The following is a 27,709-nucleotide window of genomic DNA, read 5'->3' on the forward strand; positions in this document are numbered from 1 at the left end:
TGTGTGCTGTGGGTAATGCAAATAAATTATATATCTATCTACAGGGAGACTTTGTACAAAAGTCGATTGCTTGGTTACCTCTGTCCCATTCTTGTTTCAACCGTGAAGCAGTTGTGTTTGCATGGCTGTGTTTCGGTTTGAAGGGTGGGATATGGCGTGAATTTACTGAGTACAGAGGAATAACACCTGAGTCCTCAGGAATAGCAACGCATGGGGGGTATCATGGGCGAAATAGTATACTCTGTGGTAACATATTACCACTTGTCATCATGTGGGCCGTCAACTTGTTTGCCATTCTAAGTTGTATTTATATATATATATATATATATATATATATATATATATATATATATATATATATATATATATTTATGTATAGTGGTTCGCTATGTAACTCATAAATAAATAAATATTTGTTTTTAAAGGGAACGATCATTGTTCTAGGAATTCAATAATAAGAGATTGTAATGAATTCAAGTACAGAGCTAATTTATTGCATGAAACGAAATGGTAATTTATACATTAATACAATATTTATCCATCATTAGCGTAGACACATTGTAGTACCAAGGTTGAGTGTCGGTCTGTACACAGTTGCCTTTGGAAGTTGGCATTGACCGATAACGCAGATGGAGTGTTAAATTTAATTAATCTGAGAAAAATAATTAACTATATAAGTGTAATCACTTTAAATTAATATACTTCTATTTATAACGTAACGGATCAAGTGGAGAGAAGTATTCAGATTGAAGGATTTATTACACGTTTTTGTAAGTATTTCATTATAATATTTATTTATTTAGAAAATAGTTTGTTGGACAGCTTTCATCAATTCGCATTGACAAGGCCTCGTAGAAATTATTTCACTAAATATATAGTATAATAAATTTTATATTAATTAATTAAATTCAGATGTATACTCCCTCGCCATTCAGTGAAACCCGTCATCAGTATAATGGAATAAGCCCACTTGTGGACACTGAATAAATATTGTTAATATAGTTGTTTGGGTTACTTTGATTGTTAAAGTCGAGTCTTTAATAAATACATATAAAGTTTATAATTACGGGATGAGATTCATTACTCAATTCACATTATTTAATAACAATTTATATTACTTTTTAATTTAGTAAATAATAAATATTAAAATTAATTTAATAATATTTATTGTTCTATAAACTATTCCATTTACTTAAAAGATTATAAATATGTATATTGTGAGATTAAATTTTGATAGTTTAAATAATGTTATGAAATCATTAATCAATCTCTATTTTATAGAATATTAGTATTAAATTTATAAGAACCATCATTATCATCATCATTTCAGCCATTATTCGTCCACTGCTGGACATAAGTCTCCCCCATAGACTGCCATATTAAACGGCACTGCGCCACCTGCATCCACTGACTCCCAGCAATGCATTTGAGGTTGTCACCCCATCTAGTGAGGGTCATCCTACACTGCGTTTGCCTGTATTTGGTCGCCACTTAAGAACTCATTTCCCTTTAATTATAAAAATGCAAAAAAATAAAATAAAAATTAATAATCAAATTTAAAATAAAACTCACAGTTAATAAATCATTGTATAAACATCATCATTTCATATTTTCTTTTTTTCTTTCATCACCAAGTATTTGAATGTAATAATATACAATGTATGAAGTATGAAGCGACAGGAAAATGCTGTTTGAATGAGATATTGTCTCATTGATGGACATTATGTGCTTGTTCCACATTCAGCATGCTAATTAATTGTACGGAAGTCTCGCGTGAGTATTTTAGTACGTAGCATCTAATTTCGAAAAGAAAATGAAGCGACTATGACAAAATTTAAGTACATCGAGAGACTAAAGGAGTTTTCTATGAATAATTTATTTAGATTTTGTAATATAAAAACTTAATTTATGTACGTCTCAGATGGAGTATCGATTCCAATCAATGGGTCGAATTTTTGTACAATTTATAAAAAATTATAATAAATTTCAGTGTTACAATTTTTCTTTAGCGACTTAGAACGACAAATAAGCTGACGGCCCACCTGATGGAAAGTGGTAACCGTCGCCTATAGACATGAGCAGTACTGTGGACATAACAGAGTATACTATTTCGCTCATGATACGTTGCCATTCCTGAGGACTCAGCTGTTATTCCTCTGTACCCTGTAAATTCACTGCCATATCCCACTCTTCAATCCGAAACACAACTGCTTCACGGTAGAAACACGAATGAGACAGAGGTGCCTAAGCAAACGACTTAAAAGTCTCCCTCTGGTGAATTTTTAAATTTAAATTGTCCACTATTTTGTAAGTAATATGAATAAATATTTACATATACGACATAATTATTTGTATTTTGTTTACAAGTAACTATACATATTCGTATAGTAATCACGAATGTCGGTTACATTCAATGATTTTGATAACGAATACGTAATGTTATGTCTATTCTTAGATATTTTTATAAATAATCACTGAAGGTAACCATCATTATGTATCATTATTGACCGACTTCAAAAAATGAAGATTCTCAATACAATGTTTGTTACCTCATGTCTCCGTCAGTTGTAAAGAGATTTGGAATTTTTTTTTTTTTATCTGAAAGGATATACTTATAGATTGGTTTCATAGAATGTTTATCAAAATCATATAGCTTAATTTTTAGACTAAATAACAAGTTTTGTCACAACTGAAGTTTTTTTTTTGTGAGACACCATCTTTAATTATTCTGTAGGTATACATGTAATATAAATTAAAATATACATGTATATTGTAAATTAAATATATGTATATATATGTAATATTATTTTTCTTCTTTAAATTAATCTTTTAATGTATAGTTCTTCTTCTAACTGAACAATTATAATAATTATATTATTGTATTCCTATTTAAAATATTTCTAAACAATAAAAAAATAAATGCGACAGCTGTATTTCTTGCCTGTTCTTTTGAGCAAAAAAAAAATAATTATTCAAATACGCTTATTATTAACTTTACTTGTATAAATATTTTTTATTATTATTATAAAATTAACAGTATTTAGAAATGTTTTAAATTCTTTAAAACATAGATTAGTTTAGTTGTTTTACCTAACCTAATAATGAAGTACCGCGATCGCGATTCACTGTTCATCCCAAAGGTTGACTGGTAGAGAATGCTACTAGCATTGAGTCCACCTTTTGTACCATATTTTATTTTGGTCAATAAAGTTATTTAAATAAATAAATAAATAGATTTTTGAGAAAATAAATTGTACAGAACTAGTGTCGTTTAGTAAAGAAAAAAGAACATCAGGGATCTTCATTTTCATTGATCCTCTCATTACGTTTTAATAACATTCATGAGTTTGGGGGCAGAGTAAGTGAAATACATGAACAAATAAACTTGAGTAACGACTCATTCCGTGACGTAACGACCTCGTAAATATAGCGTCGGGTAAATACGAGTAGTACGACTAAACGCTTACAGGGTCGCCATAACATCGACGATTGTTGTTAAAAGCATTTAAAAGTGATGCTGAGTTTTTCCGTCATTTTTTCGTTGTGAAAAATGATAATGTAATTGCATAGTAATAGTAAATTATTATCAATTTTTATTTATTTAAACTTTATTGTACAATAAAATTGTGTAGAAGTGGCGAGTTTAATGCCATATGGCATTCTCTACCAGCTATCTTTTAGGTAATAACATAAAGCGTATGAATGGGCTGTGGTGGTGAAAAAGATGTGACAATTATTGTTGTTAACTGTCCACTGCTGAACTTAGTCTATAAGGGGGGGGGTTGCCAATAGTTGCCATGTTTGGCAGGTGGGTTGACATATATTGGTTATGTTTAAAGAAGTACGCTGCTGCTCGTCTCTCGACCGTTAGGTTCTCTTATCGCATCTTACGACATCTACAGGAAAGAAGTGGTGGCTAATTCTATGTCGAAATCACACGGCAATTGAACTAATTGAAGTTAACAAAAGATTTGCTTTTATTTTAATAATTCATAAACATTCCACTGCTGGATTTCAGTCTCTTTTACAAGAAAACACTTCTACAAATAATGCGTTGTCCCAATTTCCATTTCCAATTTTCATTCTCTTGAAAACCTCTTGTCACTTCACAAATAATATTAAATCATATAAAAATGTCAACAAACAAACTACGTTACCATAACAAAACACGACTATGTCTGTAACTCGAAAAAAAAAAAACCATAACAGTACGTCTTTCCAGTGATATCTCTGCATTATCGGCGCGCGTGTTCAGCCTACAGCCAATAACTTACAAATTTAACGACAAAAAGCTACGCCATTTAACATGAAATACTGTGGTGGGAGACAGCTTTCATAAAAGTTAAGGCTTATGTTGAAACATTGCGGTGTTGGGAAGCCGCTCTCGTGACAAGCTCGATTTGTCTTGGCGCTACGAGAGGCGATGAGAAGTGAAAAGGATTTTCAACATCACTTATAGTGTATTAATTTGTTAATAAACATTTTCATACATGTGTATATATATATATATATATATATATATATATATATATATATATATATATATATGTGACGGAAAATTACTTAGTGTGTTTTTGTCGTTTCCGACAAATGTTTCGACTTCATATGGAAGTGTTCTTCTGGGGGCGTTCGGCGTTTTGCGTCACAGCGTCTTGCCTCGTAAACGCCCCCTATGTATCGAGACTTTGAATTAAAAATTAACATAAGCTTAAACATAAATTAATCTTCATAAATGCTATGTCATCATTATCATCATCATCATCATCATATCCGCTTCTAATGTCCACTATTGAACGTAACCCTCCCTTTTGGGTAGTTTTTCCAGTAGTTGCCACACTTGGCAGGTGGATCGGCGATCACCTTTTGATTTTAGAGATGTTTTAAAAGGGACGTTGCAGCCCATCCCTCGCCCTCTCTTAGTCGCCTCTTACGACACCCACGGGAAAGGAAGGGCTGGCTTATACTATCCCGGAACCATACGGCCAGTACATCCTATGCCATATTAATTATTAAATAATATATAATTCAATGACATTCTTATAATACTAGTTGATCATTATTATCATCATTTCAGCCATTATCCGTCCACTACTGGACATAGGCCTCCCCCATAGAGAACGGTCCTGAGCCATCTGTATTCACTGACTCCCTGCAATGCTTGTATTAATAGAATTAAACAAAAAAAAAAATAACAAACTAGTCAAAAGTATCTTCACGTACCGTACTCGATTCAGGGGTTTCCACGTTGATTTAGTAGTAAAAAAAAATATCATAAAATCTAAATTTCACATTAAACTCGTTGTAGTTCTTCAGTAGGCTCAGCTTCTCCAATGAATACGGGGTCGCGCCCCCGGAGATCACAGCTGTCACTATCGTATCCACATAGTGACATTCTGTCCCTTCCCCTAATAATAATAATAATAATAATAAATCTCTTTATTTTCAGGTATATACCCATAGTTAACATTTTTATATTATTAATTAAATAAATTGTTATTATTACTTTTAAAATATACATCAATTATAAAATACCAATTTAAATTATTTCGTTATAAAATCTCTTGTCGTCAGGTATGCTGTGAGAAATACAGTCTTTACAATATTATTACTTGTTGTCATTAATCTGTCATGAAATTTTGCCTTATAATTACGTAAAATAGCAAAAAAATCATTAACCCTGTTCTCTGCAAACATGCCAGACGCACTACACCGCCATGGCAAGTTGAGCATCGCTCGGAATGCGTTATTGTATTGCACACGCAGTGTGTTATAAGCCCTTTTCGTATAACTATACCATAACTGGCTGGTGTAGAAAGCCTGACAATAAGACTTAAACAATGTCAATTTGACTAGCTTCGAACAGTGGTTAAATCGTCTAGCCAGCCCTAAGCTCCTTTAAAAATATTTTTTAAAAGCCGCTCAATAATCCTTACTAAATTTCAGTCACTAACCAGTTTGTCCAACGTGTGGACTTATGGTCATAAATTCACCAATGATAAAGATTCTTTATCTTTGACCAGAGGGAGACTTTGTACAAAAGTCGATTGCTTGGACACCTCTGTCCCATTCGTGTTTCTACCGTGAAGCAGTTGTGTTTGTATGTCTGTGTTTCGGTTTGAAGGGTGGGATATGGCATGAATTTACAGGGTACAGAGGAATAATACCTGAGTCCTCAGGAATGGCAATGCATGGGGGGTATCATGGGCGAAACAGTATACTCTGTTATGTCCATGGTACTGCTCATGTCTATAGGCGACGGTTACCACTTTCTATTGGGTGGGCCGTCAGCTTGTTTGCCATTCTAAGTTGTATAAAAAAAAACTTTTCCACAAAAAAACTGACTTCAGTTGTGGCAAAATCTGTTATTTGGATTTCAAAATGAAACCGTTAAACTAATTTTGACAAAATCCCTATCGTGTGGTCCTGGCATAAAATAGGTCACCTTTATCTTTCCCATGGATGTCGTAAGAGGTAAGGGAGGGCGAGGCATGGACAGCAGCGTCCTTCTTAAAACATCTCTAAAAGCCTAACTGCGCTTGCTAATCCACCAAGCGTGGCGACTGGCAAAACTCCTCTTATGGAGAAGGCGTATGTCCAGCAGTGGACAATTAACGGTTGAAGTAACAATAATCATAATCTGTAAGTATATTCTTTCAGATAAAAAAAAAGAATTTTAAAAACGGTTAATATTTAACTGAGTTATGAGGTAACAAACTTAAAACAAAAATACAATTAAAAGCTTGCTTCTTCTTGGAAAAGACAACCAAAAAAGAGGAAGTTCTGGGCACAGAGGAATAACACCTGAGTCCTCAGGAATGGCAACGTATGGGGGGTATCATGAGGGAAACAGTATATTCTGTTGTCTTTGTCCATGGTACTGCTCATGTCTATAGGGGACGGTTACCACATTCTATTAGGTGGTCCGTCAGCTTGTTTGCCATTCTAAATTGTATAAAAAAAAGTTCTCTTTCCTCTTTTTCTGAAGTCGGTAGACTAGAGAAGGGTGGATCCCTTTGGAAATCGTTTAAGACCAAGTTTACCAAGAGTATCATTAGTAATAAAGCAGGCGAAAGCACCGGCGGCCTTACTTTTATGAAATCTGTCGTAGCGCGCCGTTAGTCACGTTAAATGGCCCGCCCCCGCCGAGATATTCATGAATTATGGCGCACAAATATACTCGCTGAAATATTACGCCGGCCGGAATTTATTTCGACGCCGACGCACTTTCTTTCGCCTGACGAAACAAAAGAGCGTTTTTTTTTTAATTAAAATAGATTAAAGATATTATACGCATATCTGAATGGGTGTTAATTATTATGTTACTAGACGACAAGGTGAATTTTTTATCACCTACATTAAAGTAGTGGGGGGGGGGGTTGTTAGTAATGCGGACTACCAGTCCCATTGCTAGCAATATACCCTGGCACGCGGTCACTACTGGAAACCATAGTCCTGAATTCTAGATGACGATAGACTAATTGACTTGCGTTTTCATTCTCACCTATTATCCATTACTGGTAAATCACTACTTCGGTGTCTTTTTTAATGGACGATAATGGAATGGTAACCTCGCCTGCGATAACGGTATACGCTGGCGGGGCACCAACGAGGGATGACAGGTGACGATGAAAGTATGGTCAGTTAGCCCATCGTGAAGAATTCTACGAGAAGTAACCATGATAGTTTCCAGGGGGAAGTTGATGGAAGTTGATCTGATTAGGGGCATTGCTCGCAATGGGGCAGTTAGTACCCATCGCTAACAATACCTTACCCTCATCCACTTCTTATTAGATAGCTGATAGTTAATGTAATACAATAATACAATAGTTAATGTCATACAATCTTCTAACCTTCAAGAGACGTGCGAAAGCATTCAACAAATTAGGTTTACCTAAATCATACATATGTCCAATTTTACTGTGTATTTATATATATTATATATTTATTATATGACTTTTTCTATTTTGTTTTTATTTATTTATATATTTTTGTACATTCACTTATAAATATTAGGTTATAACAGACACGTATATAGGCGGACTTATGCCTTAAAGGGATATCTTTTAATCAACCTATTATTTTATAAACTGTAGTCTATTATTTTTTAAGAGCATAATAGAAGGAAAGATAGAGGGCAAAAGAGGAAGAGGAAGACTGAGGAATAACTACATGGGACAGATAAAGGAAACACTAGGCGTTATGTCGTATAGGGAGATAAAGGATATGGCCTGGGATAGAGCTGGCTGGAGGAAGATGCACGAATTAGTTGCACCGACAAGAGGAAACTCTTAAATGAAAATGAATGAAATTTATTATATTGCGTCACAATTTTTTCAAAGATTTTTTTTTATTTATCATTTATAAATGTGTACATGGCGATTCAATATTTCTATTGTGTAATACAATAACATTATCGGACTTTCAGCGCTCGTAAATCTGCCGTTATCATCGGAACGAGTTATCGGCGTGAACTTAACGTCGACTATCGCACCAATAACTTATGGTGTCGCTGACAGAACGAATAAAATAGTTTTTCTCGTGTCCCTTATCGTTGTATTTAGAATATTATGATATGGAATGATTTATGGCGAGACCACGAATGTAGTTATCACGATTCAGTGAGCTTTACGTGTTCACTTTATGTTCAATAATGGTGTTTTATTTATGTTTTAAGGGCTTGTTTCGTTATTTTACTACCATAATCTGATAATATCGTCACCTTTATGGTAAACTTACGAAACTGAAAAAGATACATTTTACAGGGGAACGTTTTGAAACATTAGAATGCAAATAACTTTTGATAGAAGACTACTGTAAAAGATCATGCTAATCTCATTTTAGTTTTAAAATCCTGTTTTTTATTGAATGCGCTTAATTAATTATTACTATATTACAAATATCAGAAATAAATGTATATTCGTTACTTTGCACCTTCATACATGAGAGTTTCTAGGTATTGAGTTATACAACAGCAAATCTACGAAAGTGGCAGTTTCGTAAGTTGCCAAAGAAAATAATTTATTTTAATATCCAGCAAACTAACGAAAGTGCCACTTTCGTAAATATACCAAGGTATAAATCACGCGTTTTGGAAAATATTTCAGTTTAAATAACAACGTGATAGCAATCATTCATGTAAAATAACTAAATTAGGATTGAAAAATTGATAAAATATTTATTGAAATTTTCAAATTAAACTGTTTATTATAGAAAATACTATAAAAATATGCTAAGTAAGTTTACTTTGGGTATATCACAAAAATATGGAGATACGGTATTGCCATTCCTGAGTCGTCTGATGTTATTCCTCTGTACCCAGTAAATTTACACCATATCCCACCCTTCAAACCGAAACACAGCCATGCAAACACAGCTGCTTCACGGTTGAAACACGAATGGGACAGAGGTACCCAAGCAATCGACTTTTGTACAAAGTCTCCCTCTCCCTCGTTACGCTATTACGTTGCACAGCGTATCTGTACATACACTGTTGTTTTACAGCGCTGTAAAAATAATGTGGCCAATTAATCAGTGTTTATTTGCATTAAGAGGCGGCACCCTTGTTAATTTGTTTGCCAGATGAAAAGTTAAGCTATTAGAGGGAACGCCGCCCGTCGCTTTTTTCACGAGCCCTCTTAATCTTGCCCGTCTAAGACAAATTGTTCGCCCTTAAGTATTAATTTCATTGAATATCCTAACAGGCTATTTTTCATTGTCATAACGTTTTTTTTTTTTTTCTCGGCTCCAGAAATATCATCGTGTTGTTTAATTAGCCTTTGATGTTTCGAATTTAATATTTCGTTTGTTGTTCATTCGATTTATTAATACAAACAAATTGAGTTCTCGATCTTTTGATGTAGGTACGCTTTGTTAGCAGCTATGTTTTTTTTTAATAGCTACAAATTGTTAATAGTGAAATGGTTTAAAAGAAATTCACGTTATAACGGGAAGATCAGTATTTTTTTTTTATTTATTTATTTAACCCTTCTTTGCATAATGGTGAAAATTTCCATCATAACATTGAATGCCCAGAAATTATATAAAAGAACAAGTTCACTTTAAGTTGATCGTGTCTGGATACTGTTTTAATGTCCATTGCGGAAAAAAAAACATAGCTGTCAAATTTATTTTTTTTAACTATTTTTCTTTTAATTTTGTACATGATTTATTACACCAATAAAAAAAAATCATGCAAAGAAGGGTTAATTTATTTATTTATTTTAGATAACTTGGATCAATTTTTGTTAGTAAACTTAAAAACTATGTTAATACTTAATCACTAATAATGATCTAGTCCTCTCGGTAGGCATTCTCACGAGAGGACTATCTAATTTATTTAGAAACATGTTAGAAGTTTCGTTTTTAATGGGTGATAATGGAATGGTAATCCCACCCGCGCTATCGGTATACACCGGCGGGGCACTAGGGAAGGATGATAGGTGATGATGAAGCAGGTCAGTTAGCCCATCGTGACGAATTCAACAAGAATTATTCACGATGGTTTCCAGGGGGAACCACGTGGAGGTCGACTTAATAGGGTATATTGCTAGCAATGGGGCTGTCAAACTCCATTGCTAACAATCCCTTTCCCCCACATATTAGAAGTAAGCAAATAATTTAGTGTCATGCCATAGAAAAAAAGAAAAATGTATTATTATTTTATACATGTAGATGGTGTAGTTATATATTTATACTAACACTATAAAGAGAAAAGATTTGATTGTTTGTTTGTAATGGAATACTCAAAAATTACACAATCGATTTTAAAAATCCTTCACCTATAGAAACCTACATTATTAGGAAGTTTTTTAGATTTATAGGCATTTTCAAAGAATACTAAAATATCTATAAAATCGTAAATTCACTTACCTTTCCAAGTCAATGAAGAAAAGTTTTTTTTTTTTTAATAAAAACAGTTTAAGTAAGAAAATAAATTTGATTGAGTAGTCAAAAAATATTTTTGTTTTTACATTAGTTTGTTACTTACATTTCACAAGAGGGAGACTTTGTACAAAAGTCGTTTGCTTGGGTACTTCTATCCCATTCGTGTTGTAACCGTAAATCAGTTGTGTTTGCATGGCTATGTTTCGGTTTGTTATGTCCATGGTACTGCTCATGTCTATAGGCGATGGTTACCACTTTCCATCAGGTGGGCCGTCAGCTTGTTTGCTATTCTAAGCTGTATGAAAAAATTTGATGAAAGCTAAAAGGTCAATATTATATATATATATATATACCTTTATATATATAGATAGATATGGGAAACAACAATCTACATTATTTATGGGCATGGAGTTGAAATTAGATTTTTTATTGTGATCAATGTAAAAATTGAATATACCGTATCGCAGCTTTGTAGTAAAATAACCAGTGATTTTCCACAATGCTAAATATTCATAGTGATGCTATTTACCCGGTCTATCGATATAACACTAAATAATAATCAGTTACATGGCGGTAATAGCTATAAATATGGTCAATAACAGTTATATGTCACAATTATAACGTCGTGACCTGTTATCGCACGGACTGGCCGCCGATTTACAGCTCACAAGACACCTTGTCCTTCCATTTAATGGTTATAACGTTGTAAATTTAACTGTTATTGTTCCAATCGTTAAAATAAACGGTTATTATGAGGGGACGTCGCGCGTTTGATAAAATGAAGAATATGCAACGAGTCACGAATTGGATGTGCGATGTGACATTGTTTTTGTTGATATTTATTTATCGTCACGTCTAGTTTATTAGAGAGCTAGACAGAGAGATCTAAGTGTTAACGGCATTTGTCTTTACATCTTCAGTTACATCGATTTTCATATCTCGTTTCGAGTTTATATATACGTAGGTTTCGGAGATATTTTTTGTTTTTTTTTTATACAACTTAGAATGGCAAACAAGCTGATGGCCCACTTGATGGAAAGTGGTAACCGTCGCCTATAGACATGAGCAGTACCATGGACATAACAGAGTATACTGTTTCGCCCATGATGCCCCCCTATGCGTTGCCATTCTTGAGGACTCAGGTGTTATTCCTCTGTACCCAGTACAAAAAAAATGTATAATGGATAAAAAAATCCTCTAAAATGTATAAGGGCACACACTCATTTACTAATAAGATCTAAAAAATTGTGAAAATAATTTAATTAATTTTATTTTACTACTATAGTGGTAAACAAGCATATAGTCGGTTTGTTGTTTGAAGGCTTTTTTTTTTAATAGGTGAAGATGGAATGGTAATCCCGCCTGCGCCATCAATATATGTTGTTGAGCAGGTCAGATGGCCCATAGTGACCTATTAAATAAGAATTAACCACTATGGTTTCCAGGAGGAACTTCGTGGAGGTCGACCAGATGGGGTGTATTGCTAGCAATGAGGCTGTTAAATCTTATTACTAACAATCCCTTTCCCCCTGTTGTTTGAAGGTTACCACAGTCTAGCCTTGTTGACCTTTAAAAAACTTTATTCCGATACTTTTTAATAACCCCATGCTGTAATCTCTAGAGAAAACCTTTAGATAGAGGGTGTTTTTTATGGCTTTGTTACGTCGTAGTGTTTTTGAGGCGACCAATCGCAAATATTAGCGTCAGAAATATCAATTTTTCTCAGAGGTTACAAGATATTTTGGACTGATATATAAATATCATAAATATATAAGTATTTCATTAACCGTGTCTTTAACATTAATTTACCTATTGCTTATGACATGATTGATAAAACTTCATAATAGAGAAAAAAATTGCATAAAGTGTTCTTTTAAAACAAAATACCTATAATAAATATCAAATATTTAAATGTTATTTATTCCTACAAATATATATATATATATATATATATATATATATATATATATATATATATATAGATATATAGATATATATATATATATATATATATAGCGAGACTTTGTGATATCTGTTTTAGCATACGGCCAAAAACATCCAAGTTGCCACATCTGGCATGGCATGCGAGCGTTACCTGTCGATTGCAAACATGTGAAATTACGGGGCAACCTTCTTACCAGCACCCGATTTCAAAATAATTGTTCAGCACAGCCTCGTCTTAGTAAACAAACAGCTGATTTTTATGCCACCTCTACCCATCGCTGTAGTTTCTTGGCGTTCACGTTACAGAAGATTTATTAATGTCTTGTAAGTTGGAAGATTTCAAAGGAAATGATTCAGATAGTGGAGAGTTATGGCATTAATAGTTAGTACTTGTGTATTGTTTTGTTTACGCATCATGTACCTACTATAATGTCTAACGATGTGAATTTATCGCACATACATATTTATCTGGTTGTATTCAGTTTTATCTGGCTCAAGTAGGATTTAGTTATTTTACCATCTTAAGTATAAAGTAATAACTGTGATAAGAATAGTATATTGTTTATTTATAACTCACATTATATTATGTTTTATTGAAACTTCTTTGTGGCCATAATGTAAATTTAAGTCTGGCCTGGCCACATATATATGTTGATATTTTTTTTCTACACGGTTTTTGTTTCTATTCAAATGGTTGTCTCGTCTTGTATCTACACGTATTATATATATTGTTGTTCTAAAGAATATTATTTTTCACTGTGACTTTACATGTTTGTTGTTATGTATTATTTTTACAATAATATGTATGAAATGAAATGAAATGAAATGAAAGGAAATGAAATGAAATGAAATGAAATGAAATGAAATGAAATGAAATGAAATGAAATGAAATGAAATGAAATGAAATGAAATGAAATGAAATGAAATGAAATGAAATGAAATGAACTGAACTGAACTGAACTGAAATGAAATGAAATGAAATAAAATGAAATGAAATGAAATTTATTGCGATAAATGTGGTAAGTTTAGATAACATTATACATTATGGTACTATCAATTCCATTGTTTAAAAATATTTTTAAATGCAATTACAGTATTATTCTCGTGATATAAAATTGAAAAAAAAAAAATGTAAAAAACATAAAAATAACATAATAAAATAATGTTAATAAAATTAGTATTAGGGATCCATCAATTGCGTGTATCTGTATGGCGAAATATGCACTTATGCTTTGAGTATATTTCATGTTTCAAGTAAATAATAAATAAATATTTTCACCAGAGGGAGTCTCCGAGTTGTACAAAAGTCGTTTGCTTGGGTACCTCTGTTCCATTCGCGTTTTAACCGTAAAGCAGTTGTGTTTGCATGTCTGTGTTTCAGTTTGAAGTGTGGGATATGGCGTGAATTTACTGGGTACAGAGGAATAATATCTGAGTCCTCAGGAATGGCAACGTATGGGAGGTATAATGGGTGAAATAGTATATTTATGTCCATGGTATTGCTCATGTTTATAGGCGACGGTTATCACTTTCCATCAGGTGGGCCGTCAGCTTGTTTGCCATTCTAAGTTGTATATATTAAAAAATGAATAAAATATATGTTTTAGACATATCTTGGATGAACATGGCTTATCCACCCCCCTTCCCTGGTTTAAATATGCCTAAGACGTACGTCTCAGCATTCGACATCATGGGATCACACAGTGTTTTTATAGAGCACAGACATGATACAAAGCCCGTTATATGGGATCATGTCACAGTTCACTAGTATGTATGGTTGGCAGCTTCCGTGAGAGAGTGTCACGCGTAAATCATTCAATTTGCCCGCGTATGATACAACTGCCACGGAACTCATTTATCACTAGTATCCATTCATTTTATTCTGCACTAGCTTACCCGCCAGACGCTGTTTTGTCAGAAGTAGCTGGGTACGGTTTGAAAAAATGGGAATTTTTCGAAAGCGTTTGGAATGGGAATGGGAATGGGAACACCATCGGGAGACTTTGTACAAAAGTTGATTGCTTGGGTGCCTCTGTCCCATTCGTGTTTCAACCGTGAAGCAGTTGTGTTTGAATGGCTGTGTTTCGGTTTAAAGGGTGGGATATAGCGTGAATTTACTGGGTACAAAGGAATAACACCTGAGTCCTTAGGAATGGTAACGCATGGGAGGTATCATGGGCGAAACAGTATACTCTGTTATGTCCATGGTACTGCTCATGTCTCTATAGACGTCACCTATGCGACGGTTACCACTTTTCATCAGGTGGGCCGTCAGCTTGTTTGCCATTCTAAGTTGTATAAAACAAATTTTTTTTTTTTATTTTCCTAAAAACAATCCAATTTTTCTTTCCATTAGAAATGTTCTTGGACTTAAACTAATACTAGTGACCCGCCCCGGCTTCGCACAGGTGCACATTACATCACATCACATTAGAAACTTCTAAAATTATCAGTGTTTCTCTACAATATTATGTATGTATTATACTTACAAATTTTCCTCTTGAATCACTCTATCTATTAAAAAAACCCGTTTCAAAATCCGTTGCGTAGTTTTAAAAATTAAAGCATACATAGTGACGGACAGAGAGCGACAGCGACTTTGTTTTATACTATGTAGTGATGAACACGACGGGCTAATTGATCTGACTTTGGGGGGGGGGAGGGATTGTTAGTAATGGGGAGGTTAGTCCGCATTGCTATCAGTATGCCCTAGCAGGTCGACCTCCACGCGGTCCCCCCCTGGAAACCATCGTGACTAATTTATGGGCTAACTGACCTGTCTTTTCATCCTCACCAGTCATCCCTCACTGGCGCCCCGCCAGCGTATACCAATAGCGCAGGCGGAGTTATCATTCCATTATCATCCTTTATCCTTACATATTATTCTTTACTGGTACCTATTGGTACAGTAAACCGGTTATTTTGATTTAAAAACTAAACTTCTGAATCGATTTAGATAAAAGTTCTATAGGAACAATGTATAATATATGTATATTTTTTTTAAATAAATACATAATTTTCCCAATCAGTATATAAATAATGGAGTTTTAAGGTTATAATCGATTGAAAATTAAAAATCAATACATATAATAAAATTGTAACTGGTCGCTGTCTGTACATGGCAGATATATAAGAACAACTATTATGGGGGGGGGGGGGGTTATAACAATAATAATACAGGAGGGGCGGGGGGTGGCAATAGAATTTTGTACAAAGACTTTTGTACAAAGTCTCCCTCTGGTAAACTGTAGTAAACCGTCGTAAAAAACGTAGCAATCATATGTCTGCTGCGTATTTTTCTAAGGTTATTTATGTTAACTCATCTTCCCGTCTACACCTCCTTAATATTACAACTCAACTCTGATTAGATTAAAAAAAAAATAACACTTCTGCTTATCATTTAATTAAAGAAATAATAAGTCAATTATTGTAACTATAAACAGCCATTTATTGTTCATAATAATATTATCAGCGCGGCATTGTCTGTTTTCATTATGTCACGACGCGTCACGTCACCACCGCGACGCGCCCTCGGTATTTATGACAGACGCGTCGACGGCAGCCGTCGCCATTTATAAAACTCAATTACTCGCGTCTCAGCTCGCCTTCGCTCCCTAATAATGATAATTGATGAGGAAATTTGCGAGCTTTTTGCGGAGAGATCCTTGCCGGTTATATTTCTTGTTTGTTGCGCGTTCACATTGTTTATTACGGTACGATATTTTATAAATTGTTAATGTAATATTTTTTTATTAAGTGAATTATTTTAAACTTTGTATATATTAAATAAGAAAATTTTAGTAGCTTTATTATTTATTTTGTATAATTTTAATATTATATAAAAGGGTTTATGAAAATTATTGTAAGGTATTAAATGATATCGTACAGTTTTTGTACAGAAAATTCTAAAAAAATACTTAAATATACTAATACTGATAATGATTTTTTAAATATAAAACTAAAGTAATGCCAATATTTGCATTAAAATTTTAATTATTAAAAATAAATACATTTAATCTTTAAATATTATAAATTCGAAATTGTAAAATTACTTAATAGGTTATGAAGTAAATATATATATTTTTTATTGCACTTGTAAGTTACATATAAAATAATGTATTGTATTTATAAATGTTGTGAGTAAGGGTAGACTTATCTCTGACAGAGATATATGTATTATATGTTTGAAAATTTCCAATACTCTTATATTTATTATTACAATAAATCGCTTAAGCAAATGATTTTGCTCTTGAATAGTTTGAATATATTTTATTGCAAGATAATTTTTGTTTGCATCATTTAATACTTATTTTTTTCACACGATGCCTATAGGTATTTACGGAAACCACAATAAGAAAGAGAACTTGTAAATAACTTTGAGACGCCAAATCTCTAGCTACGATTTTTGACAGTTTCTCGGCTTTTATTGACAGACCAGAGGGAGACTTTGTACAAAAGTCGATTGCTTGAGTACCTCTGTCTCATTCCTGTTTCAACCGTGAAGCAGCTGTGTTTGCATGGCTGTGTTTCGGTTTGAAGGGTGGGATATGGCGTGAATTTACTGGGTACAGAGGAATAACACCCGAGTGTTCAGGAATGGCAACGCATGTGGGGTATCATGGGCGAAACAGTATACTCTGTTATGTCCAAGGTACTGCTCATGTTCATAGGCGACGGTTACCACTTTCCATCAGATGGCCGTCAGCTTGTTTGCCATTCTAAGTTGTATAAAAAAAAACCTTTAAGCAATCCCTAAGATATCCATATTAATTTATATAAACACCTAAATTCTCGTTTCATGTTTAACAATGGAAACGCGCACACCCGACCCGCGATATTTCTTCATAACACGGCCCTGTTTAATTTGTAAATGCTTGAAGACTGATTAAAAACTCTTTTGAAAAATTTACGACGACAGAAGAAAGGGGACGTCCTCGGCACCGTCGCGGATCCGGCAGCAAATTAAGAAAATAAATTATAAATTCCGAATCCTCAATATCGGCACGAGTGTCCGTGTTTTTGACGAGTGAGAAATGGTTGACGACTAAATAAGGAATAAAAATTACGCCGAGAATTGTTCGGGTGAATTGAGTGATTCGAAAATAAGACGCGTCGTAGATCGGAGACACGATAATAGGGTTACCATAATTTGTAAGTAAATAAATATAAAACAGCAAATAATTTATTTATTATATATGTATTTATTATCTCTTTTTTGTGGATGTATGTCTGTAAGTAATGTAAATAAATTATACATATATCTATATAAAATATTTTTTTTTATATAAAGTGCATAAATTTTAATTAAATTATTCATGAATGATTAACAAACAATACAGGTATACTGGTATATTGCCGCTATGCATAAATATGAAATAATATTTTAATAAATCAAAACTAACAAATGAATGACCACTAGCATTTAAAGGATTTTATGCTGGAGTGGTTATTGACTCGTTGATTGTAGATAGACAATCTGATTGATAGTGCTAGTTGTTTAAAATAACATATTTAAGAATATATCATATATTACGTCCAGACGTGGTGACCAGTTACCTGTCCACTTCACTCAACTCATTTACCTCAAAATAAAAAAAAAATGTGAAATAGGCCGACAATTGACGTAGAAATCGGTGGACGTACATAAAAAAATATACAGTGAAACATAACCTTCTCCTTTTTTGAAGTCGGTTAGAAAATTTCAAAAATCAATTTTTACGAGAAAATTTCGTGCGATAGAGAAATAGAAACATCGGTATGAATTCATAAACGTAAGTGTTTATCTTAATCAAATTTTTGTGCAAAGTTCTAAAAATATTTTATACTAGCCACCCGTTCCGGCTTTGGATGGATAAATGGGTCTTGTTATTAATTTAATTTTTAAATCAAATAAACTAATTTTGTCACATTTGAAGTCGATTTTTTGTGACCAATCTGTAAGAATTTTCCAAATTGGTTTAGAACCGACACAGTTATGAAGTAACAAACATAAAAAAAAAAATAAACTATAATAAGAACTTTTTATTTTTAAGTCGGTTGAAAATATTGGATGGTTTCATCAAGCGTTTCCTTTCCTCTAAACACTTTATAATGGGCACTCCGTAATCGACGGATCACACTGCACGAGTTTCATCCACAATTTCCCAGCAACAAAATTACAAGCGGCAAATCACGCTAATAGGTAGTCACTCGCTTCGGGGGACCATAAATTTGGAGTAAAGTGGACTGAGAGGGGTAATTCTGGTGTTTAGCCAGTTCCTGCGACCTCCCTTCGCCGGTCAGCCCTGTGGCCACTAAGAAATTATGGGAGATATAGCTCGTGTTCATGGCGAGTCGTAAATGATGACGGGGTCGGGATGGTACGGTGATTTTCAAATAGCCCACGTTATTTTTGGCAAACTGTTATTTGTCTTTCGTAATTTTTTTGATGGTATTTTTTTTTATATGTAATGAATTAATTAATATTTATTTATATACAATGAGATATACATTGTTAATGCCAAAGTGGTTTCAGCTGGTAGCGCTGTAGTATGTCGTTTATCAATAGGCATGAAAATATTTTCGTAAGGTCCCGCCATAGAATAGCCCACCCCTTCCTTTCCCGTGAGTGTGACAAGGGGAGGGCGAGGGATGGACAGCAGCGTCCCTCGTAAAACATCTTTATAGCTTATTTTTTTAATGGATGGTAATAAAATGGTTACTCCACCCGCGCTATCGAGGTGAGGACGAAGTCTGGTCAGTTGGCACATCGTGACGAATTTCACAATAATGAATCACGACAATTTCCAAGGGTAACCCCGTGGAGGTCGACCTGACATGGTGTATTACTAGCAATGGGGATTAACGGCTCCATTACTAACAATCCTTCACCCCCTATACATAATAATATTGTATTATCGTAATTATGAAGTTGTGTCAGATAATGATTTTTCAATCATTAATTCATTAATCATTATAAGTAATTCATAAATAGCTCACTTTTTTTTTATACAACTTAGAATGGCAAACAAACTGACGGCCCACCTGATGTAAAGTGGTAACCGTCGCCTATAGACATGAGCAGTACCATGGACATAACAGAATATACTGTTTCGCCCATGATACCCCCCATGCGTTGCCATTCCTGAGGACTCAGGTGTTGTGTTTGCATGGCTGTGTTTCGGTTTGAAGGGTGGGATATGGCGTGAATTTACACAGTACAGAGGAATAACACCTGAGTCCTCAGGAGTCCGCATGGGCGGTATCATCGGCGAAACAGTATATTCTGTTATGTGCATGGTACTGCTCATGTCTATAGGTGACGGTTACCACTTTCCATCAGGTGAGCTGTCAGCTTGTTTGCCATTCTAAGTTGTATAAAAAAAATTTGCTTTTCATTGCACTAAATACATATAAAAATCATCATCATTATCATCATATCAGCTTTTAACTGTCCACTGTTGAACATAAGCCTCCCCTTTGGGGGGGTTTTGCCAGTAGTTACCACGCTTGGCAGGCAGATTGACAACTGCAGTCAGGGGGGGAAGGGATTATTAGTAATGGGGTCTAATTAACTCATTCTTAGCAATACACCCTATCTGGTCGACCTCCACGCGGTTCACCCTGGAAACCGTCGTGATTAATTCTAGTGGTATTCATCACGATGGGCTAACTGACCTGCCTTTTTATCATTACCTGTCATCCCTCACTGGTGCCCCGCCAGTGTATCTCTATAGTGCAGGCGGGGCTACCATTCCATTATCACCCATTATAAAAAACCGCAGTCAGGGTTTAAAGATGTTTTAAGAGGGATACTGCTACCAATCGCTCGCCCTTCCTTAGTCGCCTCTTACGACACCCACGGGAGAGGATGGGGTAGCCTATTCTATGCCGGGACCATACGGCCAAGTGAAATAAAGTAGCACAAAGTACATTAAAATACAGGTATATACATAAAGGTACAAAAGGTGTTCTTGTTATGAATTAATTAACTTTATTATGGAAGTTATAATGATGTCTAAACCTTTGAGTTTTTTAATAATTCATGCACCACGTAAGCCGTAAAGCTGCCATATGGCGAGCCACGTCAGAGGACTCGTGTATAAAGACGTGGCGACCTGGAAACTTTGTACACCACAGGGTTGCGTTCTCACACAATTAGTCCCATCAATGTGTACATAACATTAAAATCACCAAGTATAATGCTAGAGCCACGTCACACGGTAATTCATAGGGGTTATAATGGAAAACACGGAATTGATTGAGTTAATAATTTGAGGGCCTACCATGAAATGTTTTCCGAAATTTCGGAGCCAAACGAAACAGAAATTTGATGTTAAAATTACATAATACATGCCGTTTGGAAATATTAAAAATGTTAAAATATTGTTTCTTTGGACTTTTATGATAGGATGTATGACGAACGAAATGTTTAAGTCCATTTATTGGTCCGATTTTGGTATAAACAAAAACACGAAATTGAGTCCGGAATTTCGGAATTTCATTTCATGGTAGACCCGCTGATATATCTACAAATGTATAGCAAATCGTTAGATTAAAATTATTTATAATTGGAATTTTGTATTTATTTATTTATACTTTATTATATACAGTAATAATACATATAGAAACATGCCAGTAGATAGTAAATGCAATAGTTCTGTTTTAGCAAACTTACAGTGGAAAGTGGCTTTTTACTGACAGAAGTCATTATAAATCTGAAGTTTTTTTTTTTAATTAAATAGGATCATCATTATATCAGCCTTTAACTGTCCACTGCTGAACATAAGCCTGCCCCTTGGGGGGTTTTTCCTATAGTTGCCACGTTTGGCTGGAGAATAGGCAAGCGCAGTTAGACTTTAAAGATGTTTTAAGAGGGACGCTCCAGACCTATGGGAAAGGAAGGGGTCGCCTATTCTATGCTGGAACTACACAGCAATTAAGTAGGACCTTCTTTTATTTATTTTTGAATATTTTAAAAATTGATTATTTATTAATTTTTCAGTACATGCTGCCTATAAAACAACACTGTAATAGTACTATGAAATTTAAATCCAACGTAAAGCAATATATAGTTTCAGAAACAGAAGCAGAGATGACGAATTCTGAAGTTGATTACATAGTGAAATCTATTGGAGCGTTTGGTATTTGGCAAGCAATAATATGCACTATATGTATGTCCGCTAGAGCTATATTAATGTGGAATATAACATCGATACTGTTCTTAACATCTACCACAGAGTTTAGGTGTCTTAAATTTGAAGACGATGAACCAAACGTGATAGAGAATTCGACGTGTTACGACAATTGTTTACAATACGAGTACTGCAATGATGCGTTCAGATTAAATCTAATAGCTGAGTTTGATTTGATTTGTGAAAAGGCTTGGCTTGCAAGTTTTGTGCAGACAGTACTAATGTTTGGTGTACTAATTGGGGTAGCACTCACTGGATGGATTTCCGACAGGTAAACTTTTGAATAATATTAATCATTTGCTGTTTGTACTTTCGTGGGTCTAAGACGATTAGCTTTAATACAAAGTATTTTATTCTATATATTAAAAATGACTGTAGTATTTGTTAGAAAATAAGTCTGAGATCAATTTGGGAGTAAATCTTAATGATTGTGGTAAGAATCGTCAAAATACTGAGCAAAGATATAATGTAACACATAAACAATACTTCCGTTTTTATCGATCGTGAAATATAAAAAAAAAATTAATGTTTTTACATCGATAACTCTAAAATTACATCAATAAAAACACAACCATGAAGCCCAGTATTGTATTGCCTGTCTAGAGTTTTATCCGTTATAAGTTCCTATATTTTTTTACTTCTCCTTTAAACAGCATGTGATCTAAATAGATTGGATTTAAAAATTAATTTAATCGTTAAAAGACAATTTAATCCTCACCAATACCTGCATTTTTCACTTTTGCTTTGCGTAACTATTCGACATTTTTTCTACATATGCGAACCATTCCACAATCAGTTAGTGATTTGAAAAGTAATATAGCATTAATATTTCACAGATTCGGACGTCAGATTGCCATTATATTGAGTGGAGTAATTTCTGTTGTATTTACAATAGCGTCTTCGTTTGCCTTGGACTTTTGGAGTTTTACCAGTTTAAGGTTTATTGTAGGATTGGGATGTGGAGGATTAATGGCCACCACCATAGTTGTGATAATGGAAGCAGTAGGCGCAGAACATAAAGAGTTTGCTGGAGGTGTGAGCGTCTTAGGAGATGGCGTGTCACAATCCATTTTGGCCCTCTGTGCATATTATTCTCCAACTTGGAACATTTATATACTCTCGTACGGTATATTGTCATTGTTTATATTGATACCGATAATGTTTATACCAGAAACACCAAGATGGCTGGTGGCAAATAGGAAAATTGACAAAGCTATCAATTTGATGACATCAATCGCGAATTTGTAAGTAATTTGAATACAATTTTACAAGTCAATTAGTTAAATATTCATAATTATTATATGATAAATGTGTTATATGTTCATGTTAATATAAATTTCAGAAATAAATTGAATACTGACACTTTAGAAGATAATGTTATTAAATGTATAAAAAATATAGAAGAAAAACAAAAAGAGCCCCCTAAAACAAATTTTCTGGATTTGTTCAGAACAAAGGAAATTGCTTTTACTACTGTTCATTCTGTCATCATTTGGACAATAGCTGGTGTGTCTTACTTTGGTATCAACCAATATGTAACAGTTCTAAGTCCCAATAATATATACTTGGTAGTTATTATCAGCGGCTTGATACAGGTTGGTACTAGTATTTTATTAATTTTATTTTGTAAGACATATTAAATTTTATTTATTGTAATCAAATATTTGCTATTTTAATTCTTCTTATTTCATGTATGAATTTGGTAGTATACTTAACGTGTATATAATTTATTGTTTATTTTTTATTTGCAATAATAAAAAATATAAAATTTGAAAATTACCGCAAGTACCTATTATATTCTTATAACTTATATAATAAAAAATCAATGTATAAGTCTAGTAGATTAATTATACAAAATATTCAGTGAAACAGAAAATAAAATGTTTCTAAACGTGTCTAAGCATCTGAATGTTACCGAATCGGCTGAATACCGCGATCTTTATGCGAAGAGGTCTGATCGCCTAGTCTCCATAAAACAAATTTAATAAATTTCTTTTTGTATTCGTAATGTTAGTGATTACCGGTAGTTTTTATGTTTATATTTATTATTGTTTTGCATTGCAGATACCGGCAACACTTACAGGCATGGTGTTTAACAAGTGGTTCGGAAGAAAGAAATCGTCTATAGTCTCCTTCATTTCGATTGGTGTTTCCATGAGTATACTCATCTTTTTACCAGATGATCACTGGGCTAGCACGGTATTTGCCTTAGTTGGATTGATTGCCGCTTGTATATTATTTACAGTTATCTATGTTCAAGCTAATGAATTGTTTCCTACGCCATTAAGAAATATGGGTTTTGGCGCAAGTTCTGCTGGTGCTAAAATTGGTGCAATGTTAGCACCATTCATTGTTAACTTCCATCCACATTGGATAGCATCTATGATATTTGCTATTTTACCATTTGTAGCCGCTGGCTTTTGTTTAGGATTGATTGAAACGAAAGGAGTGAAGTTAAAAGACACAATTGATTAGGATTCTTAAAAGTTACAAACTATTATGTAAATGTCGATGTAGATATAATTGTTTTATGTTTATATTTTAACAAGTGATTGTTATTATTAATAATTTCGAAAATTTAAACTACTTTTTGTTTGACTTCATATCTACTGATGAGGTTTCCTTAAATGTTATTATATAATTTATTTAAGTTATCTGTTATCCATTTTGTACTTTATTGTTACTGACAGTGTTGCATGGCTGTAACAGAGTGGGGGGGAGGGGGCATTGAGGGGCAATGCCCTACCTTAAAATGAAAGGCCCCAAAAAATTAGACAGATTCGTTTTCTCGAAATCACTTAATTATGGTTTCTGCCCTAACAAATTTTTTTTTCCCTACTTTAAACTTGGGTCTAGTTACGGCCCTGCACAGTTGACTTAGAAGAATGAATGAAGACTGTCTTTAAGTCTTTTGGAAATTTTTTATTGGGTCCAATTTTTTTTCTTTTGACGTCATTATTACTATCTGTTGATATAGAATTGTAGAAAAGATAATTATGTTAAAGTTTTATTTCGGAAGAACTAAAGGCCTTGCAGTTCTGCTTGCGAGATACGGAACCCTGACAGCGTAACATCGCAACGGGAGCTTAAAAACTAACCACGAGCGGCATCGATTGTCCAGTTGATTCGATGATCGGCTCCTTTGACTCGTGTATTACGAATTGATTGCACGGAGGGTGAACAGGAAAGCGGCGTGTTTGTGCGACGATGACGGTGCTGGCAACGTGTTTAAGCAATTGCTTTAAATTAGAACTGGTGATGTTTTTGTTGTTAACTTCTTATTGTGACAACCAACTGATGGATTTGGAGAGTTTTCGATTAAGGCCTTTAAACATGGTAACGGGTTGTGGTCTCATGGGAAAATAATAAAAAAAAAGTGTTTATTAGCCAAACAATATGTTTAGTTTGATTAGTTATCACAGAACAGCAATAAACTTTTTGTATGTCAATAAAATATTAATATGCAATTTGATATGTCAAAAAAGCTGACAGTCGACCTGATGGAAAATGGCAACCGTTGTCTAAAGACGTAAACTGTATCATGGACATTACCATTTATAAAATGATTTTATTTTGTATACATTCAGTTTAATGTAGGGGTTCCCAAACTTATTTTGTCTACTGCCCACTTTGAGAATAAATTATTTTTTAGCGCAAGGATGGGATATGGCGTGAATTTACAGAGTACAGAGGAATAACACCTGAGTCCTCAGGAACAGCAACGCATAGGGGGTATCATGGGCGAAACAGTATACTCTGTTACGTCCATGGTACTGCTCATGTCTATAGGCGATGGTTACTACTTTTCATCAGATGGGCTGTCAGCTCGGTTGCCATTTTAAGTAGCATTAAAAAATATTTTTTTATTATATGTGACAAATAAAAAAAATCTTTAAAAATAAAAATAAAAAAAATATATATATATCTAGTGTGTAATTTTAAAAATGATCGCTGAAGATTGCGACTATAGTGAAGTGGGCGTTCAATCGCTTTATCTACATGATTATAGTATCGGTACCACCGCAATTGGTATCTAGAACCCATTGTTTCAGAGCCTTGCTCGTGATTTGTTGGATACTAATGCTAGGGGTTACGGTTCGGACATAATGGTTGTGTTTACTTGGCTATTGTGAAATTGGAATGAGCGGTTATGGGGCATACCGATGCTTTGCAATGTGTTTGTTTCATTAAAATAAGTTATGTGTGTAGTCGTGACTTGATTATACATATAATTTATACACCCAACTTACTTTACACCTGGTTCTTTAGGGGTATCATGGGCGAAACAGTATGCTCTGTTATGTCCATGGTACTGATCAAGTCTATAGGTGATGGTTACCACTTTCCATCAGGTGGGTTGTCAGCTTGTTTGCTATTCTAAGTTGTATAAAAAACGCAATGACAGTAAAATAAAGTTAAAAATTTGTTTTGTTACGTTATATATCACTTTTATTGCTCTAATAAAAAAATTGTTTCTTATTTTGAAAGTAGCTTAAAAATCTAATGTCAGGTAGGGGAAAAAGTATATTTAATAATGGCAAGTAATAGTTATTCTACAATAATTACAGATAATATAAAATATATATAATTAAATAATTTAAAAATTATATAATATAAATTTGAAAATTATATAAAGAGACTTCTTTTAAGCAGTGCACCAAGACGTATTTTTAGTTAGTCCTTTTTTTTTAAATGGATGATAATATATAATATTATATAAATTTGAAGGATGATATAGGATGAAGTAGGTCAGTTAGCCCACCGTGACGAATTCAACAAGAATTGTTCACGATGGTTTCCAGGGGGAACCATGTGGAAGTCGACCTAATAAGGTATATTGCTAGCAATGGGGCTGTCAAACTCAAACACTTAGTTAGTCCTTTAGGAACACAACTGTGATAACTGTATCTAATTTGGTGAGCTAGTTTTTGTTTGATGCCAGTATAAATAAACATATAAAGAAAAAAATTTGAAAATACTGTTCCGGTTCTCTATTGTTCTCATCATTTTTCCTTGAACATCTCCCATCGTCGGATACACTTTTTAACCGACTTAAAAAAGAAGGAGGCTGTCAATTCGGTTGTATTTTTTTTATAATTGTTACATCATAACATTGCTAGTTTTAAACCGATTTGGCTTTTTTTTTATCTGAGAGGATACATTTACAGATTGGTCCCATAGAAAATTTTATCGAAATCGGTTCAGTAAAAAGTCAGTTCAATAAAAGATTTCTAGTCTTCTTATACGTCACACTGACATACTTATCTTCTATACTTATAATAAATCTGTAGAGGTCGATTCTGTACATGAAATATATTTCCAAAATAACTATCAGCGGGTGATTAGTGATCGATACTGATGCCAAAAATGCAATCAGTAAAATTTTTGTCTGTCTGTCTATATGTTCGTTATAGAAACAAAAACTTCTCGACGGATTTTAATGAAACTTGGTACAATTATTCTTCATACTCCTGGGCAGGTTATAGTATACTTTTCATCACGCTACGATCAATAGGAGCAGAGCAGTGAAGGGAAATGTTGGGAAAACGGGAGAAGTTACTCCATTTTTAAGCTTTCGTCGCGTGTGAAACCTTAATGGCCACTTTTTAAAATGTAAAAATGTCCACCCGTGCGATGCCGAGACGGGCCGCTAGTATCTAATATGTATGTGTTGCACAAAAAATAATGCGACTGATTATGGCAAAGCA

At 33.8% G+C, this 27,709-nt stretch overlaps 1 protein-coding gene across 5 annotated transcripts; it reads left to right on the forward strand.

Annotated features, from left to right (window-relative positions):
* The first annotated feature begins 539 nt into the window (after positions 1–539).
* LOC113516426 (solute carrier family 22 member 3-like) lies at positions 540–26,501 on the forward strand. 5 transcript variants are annotated; one of them, XM_052897542.1, is made up of 5 exons: positions 540–770; positions 21,812–22,272; positions 22,838–23,245; positions 23,344–23,596; positions 24,066–26,501. In XM_052897542.1, exons 2-5 carry the CDS (start codon positions 21,815–21,817, stop codon positions 24,474–24,476), a joined length of 1,530 nt encoding a protein of 509 aa, XP_052753502.1. In that variant the 5' UTR covers positions 540–770; positions 21,812–21,814; the 3' UTR covers positions 24,477–26,501. The 5 variants fall into 5 exon arrangements, with proteins under 5 accessions (XP_052753502.1, XP_052753503.1, XP_031767965.2 ...); XM_052897543.1 differs by having other exon boundaries at positions 21,882–22,272; XM_031912105.2 differs by lacking the exon at positions 540–770 and adding an exon at positions 17,580–17,979.
* Positions 26,502–27,709: the final 1,208 nt, after the last annotated feature.

The sequence above is a fragment of the Galleria mellonella genome, unplaced genomic scaffold (assembly GCF_026898425.1).
Source record: "Galleria mellonella isolate WM207_F2 unplaced genomic scaffold, CSIRO_AGI_GalMel_v1 utg37, whole genome shotgun sequence".
NCBI lineage: Eukaryota > Metazoa > Arthropoda > Insecta > Lepidoptera > Pyralidae > Galleria > Galleria mellonella.